Raw genomic sequence first — 17,769 nt, 5'->3', positions numbered from 1 at the left:
CTACTGACTTAACTGTCGGAAGAGTCGTGCGGACAATGCGACCCTTCTACTGAAGCATTTTGACTCACAATTCAATAGCGGAGCCAGCCCGGGTGATTTATCCAGATTGATTTGAATTCTTGGGCTATATACGCCGACGGTATACCCCGGATTAATTCTTAAATTTTTTTTCTCTCCTCTCTAAATCCAAATTATTTTTTTTTGTCGCCGTCAGACTCCCGAGTTACGGTCCAAGTATAAATAAGTGTGGCTCCGCTCTTGCTCACAAACCACCGAGAGCACCCTAGAGGATTGAAGTTTTGTCTTAAATTAATTGGATGAAAAAGAATACCATCATAAATTCAAATATGCTGCCCTCCACAAGCTTATCAGTACCTACGTAATTTTGGCAACCCTACACTCACAGCCGCTCCCCATGCATGCAGCGATGCATTCCCTTTCAGGAGCAAAAAAGAAAAAGCTACTACGTCGTTCAAACTAAACCGCCCTCTCTGATCGACGTGGGACGCAGTCGACGACAGCCCTGACACCCAACGTCCATTCCTCACCTTGAAGAACTCGACGCCCACAGAGCAGATGACACCGTATCGATACGTTCGTTCGTTTAAACGACAACCAACGCCGTACAATTTTGACTCGTGGACCCCGCCAACGGCGGGATCGGTCAAAAAGACCATGCAATTCCGAAGAAAGCGCAGCACAACTACAAAACTCTGAGCCGACCGCCGAGCACGTTTGTTCGGCCCTTTTTGAACCGGGCCATGACCTCCAAAGTCGGGGCTGGCACTCTTCTTGCCGTACGTGTCCTCCCCTCACCCGACACGGCACCGACCACGCCGATCGCCTCCGCCGGCGTTGCGCAGTTGGTTCGCGTATTTAAACCCTCGAACCCTTCGACGGTCGATGAGCGTCCATGTGAAGATCCAGACAGATCTTTGATCTTTAATTTCTCCTTTAATGCCTTCTTCAATGCTCTCCTTCCTTTTGTATCCATTTTCTTGATTTCTTCGTCGTACGTGGGAATATTTACGTACGTGCTGCATGATGCTGCCGGTCGGAATTGGCGACGAGCCGATGGGAGTTGAGTTCGGAGGGGATTGCTCGAGAACGGCGGCGCTGCTGAGCTCGAGAATGGCTACTGCCACGGAGGCAAGAGCGGTGCGGAGTCACAGTGAGGCGGAGCGGCGGCGGAGGCAGAGGATCAACGGGCACCTCGCCACCCTCCGCGGCCTGCTCCCCTGTGCCGCCAGAGTACGCTAGCTGGGCTTGGTAATCGATCGATGATCGGTGTTTGATTAGTTTGTGTTGATTTTGCAGTTGGATAAGGCGGCGTTGCTCGGGGAGGTGGTGAAGCGAGTGCGGGAGCTGCGTAAGAGGGTGGAGGAGGTGGCGGTGGCGGTGCCTGGGGAAGGAGACGAAGTCGGGGTGGAGGAGGCGGAGGCGGGGCGGAGGCGGGCGGCGGGCGGGGGAGGGTGGTGCGCGCGTGGGTGTGCTGCGCCGACCGGCCCGGTCTGATGAGCGAGCTGAGCCGGGCAGTCCAGTCGGTCCGAGCGAGGGCGATGCGGGTGGAGATGGTCACTGTCGGGGGGCGGACACGGAGCCTGCTGGAGCTGGACGTCGGCGACGCGGCGGCCGCGGCGGTGACGATGGAAGCAGGGGGCGGCCGTTCGGCGCTGCAGGCGGCGCTGTGGGCCGTGCTGCTCAGGAACCCAACCGGTCCGGTCGAAAACTTCAGCAAGCGGGCTCGCAAGTCGACCCGGTTCGGTGCGACATAATTAACATGCTAATCAATTTCGAAGTAGGTATAAATATGTAATTAACCTTCTATTAGTGCTAATTATCTAGATTCAACAATGCTTGGACTGGAAATATTAGATATCTATTCACATGAAAAAAGTCTCAAAGCTTATCAATTTAGTGTCTTGTTCTGAATTGGTTATGATATAGCAGAGTTATAAAAATGGACAAGGATTCGAATATCGATAAAGTCGAGATAATGCCTCCTTCATTATGGTCAACTGCAACTTCTCAATTTACCTCCTCACATATGATTATGGAACCGATCGTGTAGAGTCGTTGGAGTAATGAATTTCACCTTTTACAAAATAATGCTTGGACGGGAAATATTAGATATTTATTCACATGAGAAAAGCCAAGTCTTGAAGCTTATCAGTTCAGTCTTGTTCATTTTTAAGACGTCGAATTCTTTAAGGAAAGTAATGGAAATAATTTTGAGTAAATCATTTCTAATTTAACCATGTAAATTTGCAAAATTACTTGAAATTTGATTGAATGAGACAAGGCCCCTCTAATTAACCAAGGGAAGAAATTTGTAGATTCTTGTGAACCAAAATAAACGTCACTTAATTTATCATCAAAAGCTTTTGATGTTGAACCGTGCTCTTTATGGCAACGCCAAACACGTGGCCGTTTTAGCGGACTTGCCTGCTGCTGTTTTGTTAATAGCAGATTTTGCGTAGGTCCGATCTGGTCCGATCTTGATTCAGAATCAACCGTTTGATGGTTTGGAATCATCAATTTATGATTCAATTATGGTTCGTTATAGTTCAATATTAGTATATTAAAAAAATTAATATTATAAATGCATAATAAAATAAAATAAAAAAGGACCTGCACTTTCATATATCCCTTTAGAACATAAGGGAATCAAAGCCTATAAGTTATAATTAGAGAATTGAAATTGGAAGTGAACACAATTTTAAAATTGAGAGATGAGAGTAGGAAAGATGGTGTAAAAATGATAAAATGAACTCTTTATTTATAGAGTTGGAAGAATAATGGATATTACATTATAATTATTGATAAAAAAATGATCAAATAATTTAAAACATTAAAAAAAAATCACTCTCTCTTAGTAAATTCCTTCTAGCATAAATGAACTATTAGAGTTGAAAGAAATTATTTGCTCTTAATTTTTTCTATTATTAAAAATAACAATATAATATGATATGGTAAGAAGAGAAAATTGTACGTGGGAAAGTCAAGTTAATAGTTAAGCCTAAACTTTAGAAGAGGTCAAAAGCCAAGACTTGGTAGAGATCACAGAGCCAACTTCGACCTCATTAGCTCAGTTTGAGAACTTTGACTTCTCCATCCATCGACTCGACCAGCTCTACTTTAGAGGGCATAACTTCCTCGACTACTTCACCAACTCGGCCACCCAAACTCTAGAGGACATAGTATCCTCGACTTCTTCATCAACTTGGTCACTCTGACTCCAAAGGATACAACCTCCTTGACTCCCTCATCAACTAGGACATTCTGACTCTAGATGACATAACCTCCTCAACTACTTCACCAACTCAACCACCCCAACATTGAAGGATTTAGACTCTATGACTTCTCTAAAACATAATCATTCTATAAGGTCCTACTGATGGTTACTACAAATATTCCTAAATATAGCACCGCGAGTGAACGTAGGAGCAATCATATAAGTGACAGATATGATCCCTTAGATGCTCTCTTACATATACATAATATGCAATTGGAATGGAGGAGCAAGTAACGGTTGTCGGATCTGATCTTTTAAGATTGCGGGTGTGGAAATATTTTTTTTAGCGAATATATAAACGTTGGAGGAGAAAGCACACAAGAGGTAAGACTATTCTATTTTCCTTCTTTTTCCTCTATTGTCCTACTATTTGCACTTTTCGCAAGCCCTGTGCTATTTTGATCATCGAAGTGGCCCACTAAGTCCCTCAGCACCCATTCTAATTTTTATCTGAGTGTTGCAGATCCTCTCTTGCCTTCTTCGTCTTCAATTGATTAATTTCCTTACTGTCAAAGTTTACAACACCACCTCTTCAACTATCATCTCCCCCGTTGATTCACCAAATTGCAGTCTTAGACAAGAATATAACATAGTAAAAGAAAATAATTAATTAATTATTAAATAATTAATTAACATATAAAAATGTAAATATTTATAGCATACTGAACTGACGGGTTCATATAAAAATGTAAATATTTACAGCTTAGTTGGGTATGATATTTAACTCTCATTTGGGTGACTTGCGTTTGGGTTTGAGTCTATGAATTTTTTTTAAAATAAATTTTCATATAATAATTATAAAAAAAAAATCACCGGATCAACAATTTGAACCACCGGTTCAGCAATTATTAGGATGTGAACCTTAACCGACCTAGCACCCAGGCCGGTCGGTTCCAATTCCAACCCGACAACCGGATCCTAGGGTCAGAGCTAGCTAGTTTTGTGCCGTCTACTGTATATTTCAGATCTTCAGTGTCAACTAGGCCCCAAGATCTTGAGGTTGAGTCCGCGGACCAATCGAAGTCGGCTCAATTTTCACCGGTTTCAAATAGAAACAAAAAGGGGTAAAAGAAAAAAGAAGATGAAAAAGAAAGAAATTTCATGACTTAATTCGATTCAGAGTCAAATTAGGTAGTTGAGTTTGTAGAAGTGTAATCCGATCAACCTGACCTATCGATACATCTAACTTTGAGGGTTCATATTGTTAACCCAGCAGGGTTTATACACTTTACTAATGAAAATTGAACTGTACTACTTACTCTTCTACTATGGTTAAATCGATCATAGATACCTTAATTAGTTTGCTTGTTTTAAAGACTATATATGTTTACTATGGTTAAAAACTAATTAATCTAGAATTAATCTAAGATGGAGAATTAATTAAGTAGGGTCAGGTTACGGGTCAAATGTATCAGGTTGACATCAAAACTCAATCCACCAAGAGCATGGTCGAAGCGGGTTGAGCTTAGTGGAAGCATAACCAATTCGTGAGTTAGTGTCGTATTAGTGGAATTTTAAAGAGCATATTACTCAGAAATGAAATTTCTCAACTTGATAAGGTGATCATTGGATATAGTCCTCATAACATAACTGAGTTGGTTACGATGAAGCAAAATTATTGAAGTGGACAAAGGTCAAATCTCAGCGAAGCCGAGACAATACCCTCCTCCATCGTGATTAACTATAACTTCTCGATTTACCTCCTCACAGATGATCATGGAGTCGATCATGTTGGGCTGCTGACGTGACAGATTTCATCTTTTGCTAAAGTGATCATTGAATACCACGTAGTGCTAGGAATGACACTTGAGTTTGTTAGGTTGGAAAATGAATGGAAATAAGAAAGATGGATGAACATGATCCTTTATGCATGAGAGTTTTAATCTCACATTGAAAAATGAATAGTTTGAAAGTTGGTTTTTGTTGAATGACAACTGCTAAAATTGTGAAGATATATCAAAAGAGATTCTCTATCACATCTGAGCTTGTATGAGTGCAAATTTAGAATCTGAATTGTAATGAATCCAAGTGATTTGTATGTAAGTACAACTTGTGTATGTAATATATATTAATAAAATTATTATTTCTTGTGTATGTAATATATAATAATAATAAATATATAATAGTATTATTTAATTTTTTCTATTGAAATAAATTGTGTAATAATTGATATATTGAATTCTGTTGGTTCATCAAGTGAAAATTTTTTAAATATCATTCCATTAATTTTATAAACTCTATTCCATTATTTAATTATAGTAGAATGCAACCATAACTAAGAAATAATAATATTAATTAATTTAATTTGATATTTTAAAAGTTTTTAAACAATCTTAAATACATTAATTTAAAATATGATATATACAATAAATATTAAAAAATACACAAATAACCAGTTGACATATAAATTTTTCTTCATTATAGTATTGTTACTATTATTAAATGATATTTAAAATATTTTAAAAATCAATCTATATTTTTTTATAAAATTAAGTAAAATAATTAAGAGATGTTGTGAGCATTATGTGATTTATTAAAAATTCTATAGACTAATTAATAAACATCTTTAAATTTTTTAGATTTATCGATCCAATGATATGTCACACTCATATACAAATACGGTTGTCAATTATCACATCAAATATCATAACATAAAGCAAATTTATTATTTAATTTACTAAAATTTTCAATTAGATTTTTTTTTCATTGTCTTACTAATCTTTTAATTAATTTACACGATTTTGAATCAAAATGTGCAATCAAGAACGTTGTTACAGGTTTGGACTGATTTGGACCTGGCCTGAAGCTGGGTCTATCCTTAAGTTTTAGACAGTAATTTGAGAATTATAGTACACTTTTTTTTTAGTGAAGCAGATAGTGTCAGATTTCGATATGATGATGATCACAGAAAAAATCATCGATCATCCAAAAAGAAATTTTATCTTATTCAGTGTCAACTATTGTTGTTGATGTTGTTAGTGCCGATGGAATCAAAATATCTCCACAATGGTATGATATTGTCCACTTTAGACCTAAACCTAGGCTTTGTTCTTAAGTTGTCTCCAAAAGACCTCATACCAATGGAGATACTTTCCATTCTTTTAACCCAACAATCCCCCTCTCAAACAAATGACCACAGACCCCTCCTCAACGTCATTTTTTTTATGTCTGAATCCTCGACCCACCAGAACTTTTTCTGCTCCTCGGTCCACCCGACCTACTGGTCCTCTTGATTCAGACATGAGAGCATCCACCTCTTTTGTTTAAGGTTCAAACCACATGGTTAGATCTGGATCATGGCTCATCCGGCGGTTAGTCCGGTGAAGAGCGGTCTCGCTCTGATACCACTTGTTAGTACCGATGGAATCAAAATATCTCCACAATGGTATAATATTGTCTACTTTGGGCCTAAGCCCTCATGACTTTCTTGGGCTCTCCCCAAAATGTCTCATACCAATGGAAATACTTTCCATCCTTTTAACTCCATGATCTTTTCCATGTACTTTAAATGTGGGACTATGTTTGTACTTTTACAACCCAACAGATGTTGGTAGTGAGGACGTGGGCAGTTATCAAAACTGCACACTTCTCTCACTTACCTTATATATCATGCTCCATTATAAGAAGATGCGCCCAAGGCAAAAGAAATAGGGCCGAGGTTTTTTCTTTTTCTTGCACACGTGAGAGCATCCAAATCGCAAAGCATAATATCCTTTCGATGATAAACACGAGGATCACCCGTTAGACAAGATCACATTTGTAAGGCATCAATCACTCTAAGTGTTTAATTACATACGTTTATAGTATAGTATGCAAATATTTGTTCATGCATATCGATCTTTCAATAATAGCATCAGAGAGCATGTAGATCTGAGAAAAATGATATGCATCTTGATTTGTTTACTTAAATATGCATATTCGATTATGCATGAGAACAGAGAAAAATAATATGCATGTTTGATTCAGATTCATGTTAGTAAATTATAATTTCTGTGTGCATGTTAATTTTCTGCACATAATAAAATCTAGAATTTTATCATGTACTGGTTAATCGTGAAAAAAAAAAAATATGAACAGCATGGTACTGTTGAGGGAAAATTGTGAACAGTAGAGAGGCAAACTGTTCATTTATTCGTGCGGGCAAACGGCAAACAATAACTTATTGTTCATTCGACAATATGGACAGTGCGTACTGGCCATCCGAAGAAAAATCGTAAACAGTATCATTATTGTTTATACGGAAAAAATGAACAATAAAGTTATTATTCATGAAAAAATAAATTAACATGTAAGAAAGAGCCTCTTTCCGTGTATTTGTTCACAATATCAATGTTTGTGATAATATACACGAGCAACTATGCCTTGAAACTTCTAACGTGAAATTATATTCTCATTCATAAAGAAGTTTCCTCCTTCCACCACCTTTATTTCTATTCAAATTTCCAACAGGCACTCGACCTAGCTCGGCAACTTGGTCAACTCGGCACTCGGCAACTTGGGCAGCTCGGTAACTTGGCTAGCTCGGTGACTTGGCCAACTTGACAACTTGAGCACTCGACTAGCTTGACACTCAACAACTTGGCCAGCTCAGCGACTCGACCAACTTGGCAACTTGAGCACTCAGTCAACTCAACACTTGGCAACTCAGCTAGCTCGGTGACTCGACTAGCTCGACAACTTGAGCACTTAGCTAGCTTAGCACTCGGTGACTCAGCCAGTTCAAGCATTCAGCAGCTTGAACACTCGGTCAGTTCGACACTCGGCAACTCAAATACTCAACAGCTTGGGCACTTGGTTAGCTCGACACTTGGCAACTCAAGCACTTGGTAACTGGGGCACTCGGTCAACTCGGCACTCGGTAAGCTCATGCATTCGATAACTCGGCAAACTCGGATACTCGACTCGTTTGGGTACTAAATAGCTTAGCTCAACCATATCAAGCAGTCCTGTCTTCTTAGGTAGCACAATCATCCAGTCTCCTGAGCCAGAGTTTGATAATCAAATTAAATCTTTATTGACAGAAAAATTTAAATTTAAATTATGTATATTTTAAATTAAGTAGTATATTCGAGAAATATCTCCAACATATTATGCTCACGGCAATTAATCATGCGATTCACACACTCATAAACACTTTTAAAGTTTCAGTATTTTTTTTTGCTGACTCGTGTCAGGAATCTGTTAGGTGTCCTAACTGGGAATTTGATGATGGTAGTTGTCATCAATTTGGAACCACACAGGGCCCACCATTCAATGCGGATCTGTCCGTGTCAGGCGCCATGGATCCGGTTATTGTTTCTGATTCGCAAACTGTGTGTGTCTTTGTTTTGCACTCTCGTCAGGGATGGACGCATGCTTGTCCACGCATTAACGCCAAGCTTTTAAACCATAATTACGACAATAAAAGCACCAAAATCCCCACCCCACTGAAATCCGTTTGCACTGACCAATATTTAGGGTTTAGGCAAAAATATATTAATGCTCGTACATTAGGATCCGGATCAACAAATTGGGCCGAGTACTAATCGTAGCCCACATGCGTACGACGTGGAAGGATGCACGTGCCGATGAGGACGAAAGCTTTGGTCCGGTCCTTGGACAGTCCTTGATCCCAGAAAGCTCGGCGGCTTAGATTCACCGAACCGAATTTATTGAACCGAAATGGAGCCCGGTCCAGGCTTAATCGACGAACATATCAGCGCTCCGTAGGCGCTACGTGTCTCCTGTCGAACGTTACAACTCGTTCCGGTATCTGCCCGAGTTCAGCCCGCGTTCTGCGTAACGCCCTTCTTCATTTGACGCGACAAGTTGCATTAATGGCTTGGTCTCCCACGTTTCCCTGTTTTTATTTATTATTGTTTATTATTTTTCAAATTACGTATCCAAACATTAATCTTGCTGCAACGTTTTCTTTTGAAGACCCTCATGTCAAAATAAATTTCAAAATATTTTCTGAATATATTATATTATATAACTATTTTAGACAGGTGATGTGACTTACAATAACTATATATCTATTTCGGTATTTTGCGTATTTTACCCGAAACATGGTAAAGTGCCAAAATAATAATAATAATATCATAAATTACCCTATCGTTATATATATCAAATAGAGAGAATATACTATATATATACATATATAAATGAAATATTACTTTATATATTCAATCTAAGTATCCAGTATTATATATATATATATATATATATAATTGATATCTTACATGTCTTAAAATACATGACTGCGTGTAATATAGAAGTTTGGAAAAATTTCGAACGCCTAAAATAGTAAATAATATTATTTTATATTTTTTTATTTTACGATTAAGCTATTTAAGATTATTTTCTTTAAAATTTAGGGGTTGGATTATAGTATTAAACATAAAAAAAAAATTTAAATAAAAATTATTTTTTATTTATTCTTTTGGCATATGATTAAATGATTTTCTTTTTTAAGATTTTCTTTTTAGAATTTAGGAGTTGGATTATAGTATTAAATATAAAAAATTTTAAAAATAAAAAATATATTTACTATTTCAAATTCTTTTGGATATTTTAATTTTGATATCGTGCATAATCGCATATTTTAAAGGGTGCAGCTACGCTGTCTGAAAAAGACGTTTACACTGAAGTCCCCGTTTCCGAAACGCTGGGAAACGTTTCCATCCGTGGAAACTTACAAGAAACGGCCAGATTTGATGATTCTAATTTAGGGCTTTTTTTTTGAATAACTCAATCACAATTCACGACTACCGGTTTCCAAAGAGTTCGTGGTGAAGTCCGGTTTCCATAGTCTAGGAAATATTCACAGTATTTGATGAGGTCTTCGACGTTTTCAAAATCTGGAAACTTCAACTATTGTCATTTCCCGTTTTAATTTCCGTATTTCCCATTTCTTATTTCCAAATTCCCAGACAGCATATGGGTGCAGAATATCACTACGGGGGAGAGAGGCATGCACTCAACCGAAACCACGCGCGCATGACTCTCCTCGACCTCTGTCTTGCGCTTCCCGCGACATTCATGCACCATTTCCCGTGCTCATCAATGCCCACATTTACCTCCACCTCCTCGCTCTTAATGCCACTCTTCAGTGAATTCATATGGCCGTGCTCTGGCCCCTCGGTATGGGCTCTTCCCCTGGCCCCCATCCTCAATATTCTTCTCTTTCATACCTCTTCCGTGGCGCCATTCAATTTCCCTCTTCGCTATATGAAGCCCTCCAAAGGCAGATTTCATATGCCCTCCATGTTCCTTCATTTTTGAACGCCATGCATGGCATCAACTTGCTATCCTTTTGGGAATTGATTAGCGACTGTTTTCATTCATGTTGAGTGCTTGTACAGGTTGTTGGGGGCAGTAAATGAGGGTATAAATTTCTCTGACAAACTGAAGAACGTAATATTTAGGCAGATGACGGCTGATCGATCACCGTTTCTTTCATATGCTATCTTCTCTCCCAAGTCCTATCCATTTCATTAAACATGATGCTGCATCTTTTTGCTGATCCCATTCACGCCCTCTGACACATGATTCATCCGGCTACCAAACTCTAGCTCTTCTTACATTTGATCGATCTCTGCACAATCTTGAAATTAATGCTCTTGCTATTAGATATATAGTAGCGAGTACTCATTACTTAATCTTATTAAATGCCTCTGAATAGATCGCCCTTAAAATAAGATGGAGGTGCATCATGCATGTTTCTCACAAGTTGGAAGAGTAGTTTTGAATAGCATCTTGATGCACTGATTGCTCTGGTGATCATGCATTCTTATGTGGCTTAGGGAACGCCACCGCGCCATCATTTGCAGCAAGTGTCAGCAGTTGTAATTAGTGTCGAACAGGATGCAGTTTTGTTCGTATCGAATTGAAGCTCTGATATTTACTGTCACTTGTCATTCACTACTCGGTAAAAGAATTTGCTGCCGATTAACAACATGTAACGGTGGAATTGAGAGGATGAAGCACATTGAATGCATGAAGCAGATTGAATGCACAGCCCAACAGTTTAATCCAGAAGCCTGGTGATGTAGACATGTAGTTAAGTGAGACATGGCCCCCTTCTCTCGTTCCTCCTCTCTCCTCGATGCTTGGCATTCTCCAATCTTGTCATTTAATTAGTATCCAGAAACCAGAGCATCTCTCTAAGGCAGGCAGTTTTGGAGCCCTTCAATTTAATGTGCAGGCAGAGCATGCGTCTCCTTCAATTTTAAGTCCCCATGCCATGCACGACACCAATTCATAAAACATATATCCGGCAACGGTCCCTTATCCCACGGCCGAGCTCCCCTCTCACAACATCCATCACTTGCCTCTTTCATGGAATCTGCCATGCTTATTTATATAGGCCACACCTCCACCAATTCAGAGGCGTTCACTCACTGACACTTGGAGTTTGAAGTATTTATCATCAGAGGCGATCCGATCCATAGGGTTTTGATTCATTTTCCTGAAAGTGGTTGTTCGAGTTTGATTGTGACAATGGGAGAAGGCCTGTCCGATCTTTTCGAGCAAACTGATATGGTAGGTGACGCCCTGCCGGAGGACTTATTTAGCATCCTCGAGACGTTCGAGGATGCCGTCGCTGGTAGTAAAGAGAGAGCTCCCTTTGAAGGAAGCAACTTTGGCCCTAAAGTGACTCTGGTTGCTTCTCGAGTAATTGGCTCACACTTCAGATCTCCGAAGAAGCGAAAGCTGGATTCGCCGGCGGCGGAAGACTCAGGCAGCCAAGATGGGCAGCAGAAGACGTCGTCGTCGCACATTACGGTGGAGCGCAACAGGAGGAAGCAAATGAACGAGCACCTGTCGGTACTCCGCTCCCTGATGCCTTGCTTCTACGCAAAGAGAGTGAGATGATGATGATCGACCAGCCACTGCACTGAACTTTCTTTCTATCCTTGTATTTGTTTTCTATCTTGTATATGATGATCGATGTTGTCAGGGAGATCAAGCATCCATCATCGGAGGAGTTGTGGATTACATCAAGGAGTTGCAGCAAGTTCTGCACTCCCTGGAGGCCAAGAAGCAGAGGAAAACCTACAGTGAAGTGATAAGTCCAAGGCCGGTCTGCTCCAGCTCTATACCGCCGCCACCGAGCCCGAGGCCGCCGCCACCGAGCCCTAGGATGGCTCTCCCAATAAGTCCGAAGACTCCTCAGCCCGGAAACCCTTACATGCCGAGCATTCGACCACCACAGCAGCAGCCACAGCAGGGTTACCTCGCAGAGTCATCTCCTTCTTTTAGTAGCGTCGCCACCACCGCGGCGAACTCCGAAGTCGCGGCCGCAGCCAACTCCAAGTCGGCGGTGGCAGAGGTGGAGGTGAAGTTCTCGGGCCCGAATGTGATTCTGCAGACGGTGTCGCATCACATCCCCGGTCAAGCTCTCAAGATAATGACGGCGCTCGAGGGCCTCGCCATGGAGATACTCCACGTGAGCATCAGCACCAACGTGAACGACGACACCATGCTCAACTCGTTCACCATTAAGGTAGTTGTCATTTGAATCAAAGCTCAGTAACCAAGAAAACCTTAATGGAAAAATATGTGAAAGGATGATACCAAATAGTTATTCGATTTCTGGTCTTATTCATGGACAGATTGGAATTGAATGCCAGCTGAGTGCTGAAGAACTCGCGCAAGAAATCCACCAAACATTCTTGTAACAGCAAGAGTTGTCTCTCTAAATTTCTCCTACGTATCTGAAGGTGAAAGTGGTCGATCGGTTGCAAAGAGAATGGGGGAGGCACCTGCAATCAAGTCCAAGTCTAATTATTAATTAATTAGCCAGGAAACTAATGACCAATTAGTGCTGTAATTACTTTTTTATGCCGTCTTTCCACTTATTTCTCATCTTCGATCTAATGTCTTGTCTTAAGTATGATCAGTTAGTCTTGGAAGATACACAAGAATGGTACGTTGTTTGCATCACAAGTAGATAACAAACATCATTTACGAGTAGGGGTGTAAACGAGCCAAGCTGCTCACGAGCTATTCGAGTCTCGGCTCGAAAAAAAATTCGTTTGAGTTCGTTCGATTAAGTTAACGAGCCGAGCTCGAGCCTGATTTCGAGCTCGAAAATATTATCGAGCCGAGCTCGAGCTTAACAGTATTTGGTTCATGAGCTCGCGAACATGTTCGTTTAAAGGCTCACGAACGTATTTGTTAAGAGATTCACGAATATATATATATATATATATATATATATATATATATATATATATATATATATATATATATATATATATATATATATATATACAGATTTGCTATTCTGGGCGACAGCCTCCTGCGCGCCCCGTGAGCGCCTCCATCCGTCCGATCGCCCGATCTGAGCCGTCCGATTGCACAGTGTTTCTCCTCGGACCTTCGCCGCTTCCCGCCGCCCGTTCATCGCCGTCCGACCACCGCCGGCCGCCGGACCGGGCCCGTTGGAACCGCAACTCGCAGGCGGTCCGGAGGTGGCCGGAGTCCGGCCCCGATTCGGCCGGAATTCGTTCCGGCCGAATCGAGGCCGGCCAACGACACTGTCGGCACGGAGCCGGCGCGTCGACCGCGGCCGGATTCCGGCCGAATCGGGCCGGACTCCGGCCGGGGTCGACGCACCGGCGCCGGGCGCGTCGACCGCGGCCGGATTCCGGCCGACAGTGGCGCCAGGCACTGTTGCCTTGTTTCGGCCGGATTCCGGCCCAATCCGGCCGGAATCCGATGCCGGTGTGTGCGCCGTCGAGTTGCGCTTCCAATGAGTCCGGGATGGCTGTCGGCGGTGATCGGACGGCGATGAACGACCGCCGGAAACGCGCGGGGGTTGGGGGGCGCTCACGGGGTCGCGCACAGTGCCGTCGCCCAGAATAGCAATTTTGTATATATATATATATATATATATATATATATATATATTATACATGAATTATAAATAATATATATTAACGAGCCAAGCTCGAACTAAGTTCGTTTAACTTTTAAACAAGCTATTTTTGAACCAAACTTGAACTGAATTCATTTAACTTTAAAACGAGCCTTTTTCGAACCGAGCTCGAGCCGTTCGCGAACTATTTAATTTCATTACGAGCCGAACTCGAACTTAAGAATTAAAGCTCGAAGTGAACTCGAGCTTAGGAAAAACGAATCGAGCTCGAGCCTCTTACTGTTCGGCTTGGCTCGGTTCGATTACATCCCTATTTACGAGACAGTTTTTGAAGTTATTAAAAACGTTTTTTCTGTCACAAAGCTATTAACAAACACACATCTTAAGGTTGCTATTCTTTGCCTTATGGGCCAAGAAGGCTAGGCGCAATTGAAGGCCATGTCTTGTCTTGTGGACTAAGTCCAGTTCAACCGAGCCAAGCCTAATCGATTTGTCAGGTCAAGTGGAACTAGCTAGTGGGGTGGGGCCCTGTTAGTATTTATCCATCGATGCCTTGAAACAATAGTTATGCCGATCCAATCAAGGGTAGACTCATAGTTCGAGCAGGCCCCACCATCCAATCCACACACAGTCCTTTCATATTCTGACGTCTACGTGTCAGTCAAGGTGGGGCCTGGTAGATTTGGATTGTTTTAATCGGGTATAGTATCCTATGTGATCGGTACCTTATTACTAGTAATATGGGATATCAGAATATCAGATGTCGACTACTCGATAATTCTTTTTAAAATAAAATATTAATGAAATAAATAAAAAAGAATGTTGTACCCCTAACAAAAATTAAATTAAAAAAATTAATTTTAAATGACAAAACAAATAGAAAGAGATAAAATCATAAAATTTTAACATGTGAAATTCATACAAATGTGTAAGTTGATAATATTAAATAATAATAAAAAAAAGTAAATAAAAGTGTGAATATATATATTTTTAAATGATAAAAAAATATATATATGATGTATACCTTTGAAAATCATTAATTCTATCAACATCATTCAGTTTTTTATTAAATAAAAAAAAACACCGTCGCATGTGGATATGAATAAATTAAATTTAATTCATGTATAATAATGGATAAATACTTATCGGATTTTGAACCTCAACTCGATAATAACAAATTCTGAGTTAGAATAAGACCCACACTTAGTCTTTTTAAAATAATTATAATTTGACTTGATCCGATAATATTAGATCGGATTTGAATTTCAGATATCCAAATTTTAATTTTCACATCTTAATTGTAGGAGTCGTATTGCTCTCCTTTAAAACATAGTTGAGTTGTTATGACGAAACAGAGTCATTAATATACCCGATATATCACGAAGTCGATCTTCTCCATCTTAAATTTTCGACGAAATTGAGATAATATTTTTTTTCTCAAAATAATAAATTTTATTTTTTATTGAAATATTGCTCTCGCAATCTTATCCGACAAGAAAGCAGCCCACACCGTGCACCTAAAAATGGCACCCATCGGAAGGAAACGAACGAGAAAATACAAGAAAGAAAGAAAGAAAAAAAAAAAAGGCAACTACTCGTCAGCTGAGGGCAGGCTTTTGGCCACAGAGCTTCTCGCCACCCTCACCTGCCGTTCTTTCCCCTACTTGCTTCCCTCTCTCCGCCATTATACCTTGTTCCCGTTTCCTTCCCTGTTCAAAGCCTGCAGCACCGATCTCTCTCCTCATCGGCTCTCCTCTCCCAGTCCCACCTACTTTTCCCCCCGCTTTCATTCTTTCCCTCCATCGCTATATATTCACCGGGCAATACACTCTCTTCTCTTGCAGCTCGATCGTATACGTACTTTGGGCCTTAATTTGCCATGGAGCGCCGTCGCAAGAAGCAGCGCAGGTCGTCCGACGACTCCGAAGGTAAGCTTCTCCTCTGCTCAGTCAACCATATAGCTCTCTCGAATTGATTGGTGAGTTTTTAGAAGAGGTGAACAGTGTGGAGTGGCAGTCCATCAGCATGACCGAGCAGGAGGAAGACCTCATCTGCAGAATGTATCGCCTCGTCGGCGACAGGCAATTCAGCTCCTCCTGATTCTGATAATCAATCAGTGTTTTTTCTTTTTACCTCTCGCGAAAGAATAATTAAGTTCGGTTTGCAGGTGGGATTTGATAGCAGGGCGAGTTCCGGGTCGAAAACCTGAAGAAATAGAGAGGTTCTGGATCATGAGGCATCATCAAGAATCAAGAAGGCGTTCGTCTTTCGCCAGTCATGCAAAATAAGGCTAGCGATCGATCGAATTGGTCAGGATGTAGAGAGATTCTTCTAGCTATGATGTGCTTGTTTGTTGTTTAATTTAAATCTTTCTGCAGCTATGAGAATGTATGTGCTCACTGTTCACTGCTCACTGCTCACTGCTCACTGCTCACTGCTCACTGCTCACTGCTCACTGTTGTTAGATGTGTCGAGAAAGGAGAGCAGATAAGCGTACACGCCGTAGCTGCCCTTCCAAATGAGAAAAAACCAGTGTGGTATCAATTTGCTTGGCATCAGTGGAATAATTTATTGTTGTTAAAATTTTATTTTAATATTTAGATGAAGAATCATTTAAGATAAGACTGGTTGAGTCTTTTTTTTATTTAATCTATTTTATATTTTAAAATTTAGATAATGGAAAACTGTACTATGTCCCACGATAGATTTATGAGATCTTATATGAAAGTGGATTCGAAGGACAATCCAGATCAATCTCTATCGCAATGAATGTGAGAGCCGATCAGCCGAAGAAGGATAAACATGATATGATAAAGGGGGACCAAAATAGTCTTTTGAAGTTCTATATGATTTACTAAGTTCTAAATTTAAATCCAAGTTTACTCAGTCAATTTAATTTTCTCACTAGAGATTTTTTTTTATTTTCATCTGAAAAAAAGAGGATCGGCACTTCTGTTTTTATAGGATATATGATTGAGTTTTTCTCCTTTTTCAACGACCGTTGCTATCTACCTTCCTTTCTCTCGATCTCTCTTCTGTAAGTTTGCTGTTTCATAACCAACTCAGCTATGCCCTTGCTATCTACCTTCCTTTCTCTTGATCTCTCGATCTTGCCTAATACGTGCCTCCACCCTTGGGTAGAAGTACTCATCGAGGTGGTCTCCGATAGAGATGTCAAAAAATGAATTTGGTCTGTCAATCTGATTTAAATTAATTTAAAAAAAAATATCATATTAGAGTTGATGCAGGAGCAATAGGTGATGTGGTTCCTTTCCGGATGGAGATCAAGAGTCAAATGAAAATCAAGCATATGGCTGACTTGACAATACTAATCAAATTGACTTGAGGGAAGATGGTTCCACCCAAAGTGAAGTCGGGTCGATACGAACTAAGGGCTCAGTCTCATATCACTACCTCGGCCATCTCGACAGTTCAGTATCTCGGCACCTCACTATCTCGGTCTCAGATGTCATCTCAGCCTCGAGTCCCAATTTCACACACCCTCAGACGCATTTCATAAGTGTGAATCTTTGTCTTTTGTAGATCCATGAATAAGTTGCGAATATTCTTGAAACATGTGGCAACGTAAGAATAAAAGAATAGTTATGAG

General features: G+C 40.4%; 2 protein-coding genes and 1 pseudogene across 3 annotated transcripts; all 3 read left to right on the top strand.

Annotated features, from left to right (window-relative positions):
- The first annotated feature begins 1,041 nt into the window (after positions 1 to 1,041).
- Positions 1,042 to 1,775, top strand: LOC141846911 (transcription factor AIG1-like; annotated as a pseudogene).
- Positions 1,776 to 11,776: 10,001 nt separating this feature from the next.
- LOC141847323 (transcription factor SPEECHLESS-like) lies at positions 11,777 to 12,957 on the top strand. Its single transcript, XM_074735337.1, has 3 exons — positions 11,777 to 12,142; positions 12,237 to 12,782; positions 12,892 to 12,957. The coding sequence occupies exons 1-3, from the start codon at positions 11,777 to 11,779 to the stop codon at positions 12,955 to 12,957; spliced, it is 978 nt and encodes a 325-aa protein (XP_074591438.1).
- Positions 12,958 to 15,932: 2,975 nt separating this feature from the next.
- On the top strand, positions 15,933 to 16,742 carry LOC141847477 (transcription factor CPC-like). Of its 2 annotated transcripts, XM_074735532.1 has the most exons (4): positions 15,933 to 16,087; positions 16,150 to 16,240; positions 16,327 to 16,468; positions 16,538 to 16,742. In XM_074735532.1, the coding sequence occupies exons 1-3, from the start codon at positions 16,039 to 16,041 to the stop codon at positions 16,445 to 16,447; spliced, it is 261 nt and encodes an 86-aa protein (XP_074591633.1). In that variant the 5' UTR covers positions 15,933 to 16,038; the 3' UTR covers positions 16,448 to 16,468; positions 16,538 to 16,742. The 2 variants fall into 2 exon arrangements, with proteins under 2 accessions (XP_074591633.1, XP_074591632.1); XM_074735531.1 differs by having other exon boundaries at positions 16,327 to 16,540.
- The last annotated feature ends 1,027 nt before the right edge of the window (positions 16,743 to 17,769 follow it).

The sequence above is a fragment of the Curcuma longa genome, chromosome 16, assembly GCF_044706935.1.
Source record: "Curcuma longa cultivar G26 ecotype Majalengka, Jawa Barat chromosome 16, ITB_CL_G26_1.1, whole genome shotgun sequence".
NCBI classification, from domain to species: domain Eukaryota; kingdom Viridiplantae; phylum Streptophyta; class Magnoliopsida; order Zingiberales; family Zingiberaceae; genus Curcuma; species Curcuma longa.
This window is presented reverse-complemented; position numbering and strand designations above follow the sequence as displayed.

Coding starts and splice junctions, on each gene's coding strand:
- LOC141847323 (XM_074735337.1), top strand. CDS start 11,777: ATGGGAGAAGGCCTGTCCGATCTTTTCGAGCAAACTGATATGGTAGGT. Junction 12,143..12,236: donor CTTGCTTCTACGCAAAGAGA/GTGAGATGATGA, acceptor CGATGTTGTCAG/GGAGATCAAGCATCCATCAT. Junction 12,783..12,891: donor TCAACTCGTTCACCATTAAG/GTAGTTGTCATT, acceptor ATTCATGGACAG/ATTGGAATTGAATGCCAGCT.
- LOC141847477 (XM_074735532.1), top strand. CDS start 16,039: ATGGAGCGCCGTCGCAAGAAGCAGCGCAGGTCGTCCGACGACTCCGAA. Junction 16,088..16,149: donor GTCGTCCGACGACTCCGAAG/GTAAGCTTCTCC, acceptor GTGAGTTTTTAG/AAGAGGTGAACAGTGTGGAG. Junction 16,241..16,326: donor TATCGCCTCGTCGGCGACAG/GCAATTCAGCTC, acceptor TTCGGTTTGCAG/GTGGGATTTGATAGCAGGGC.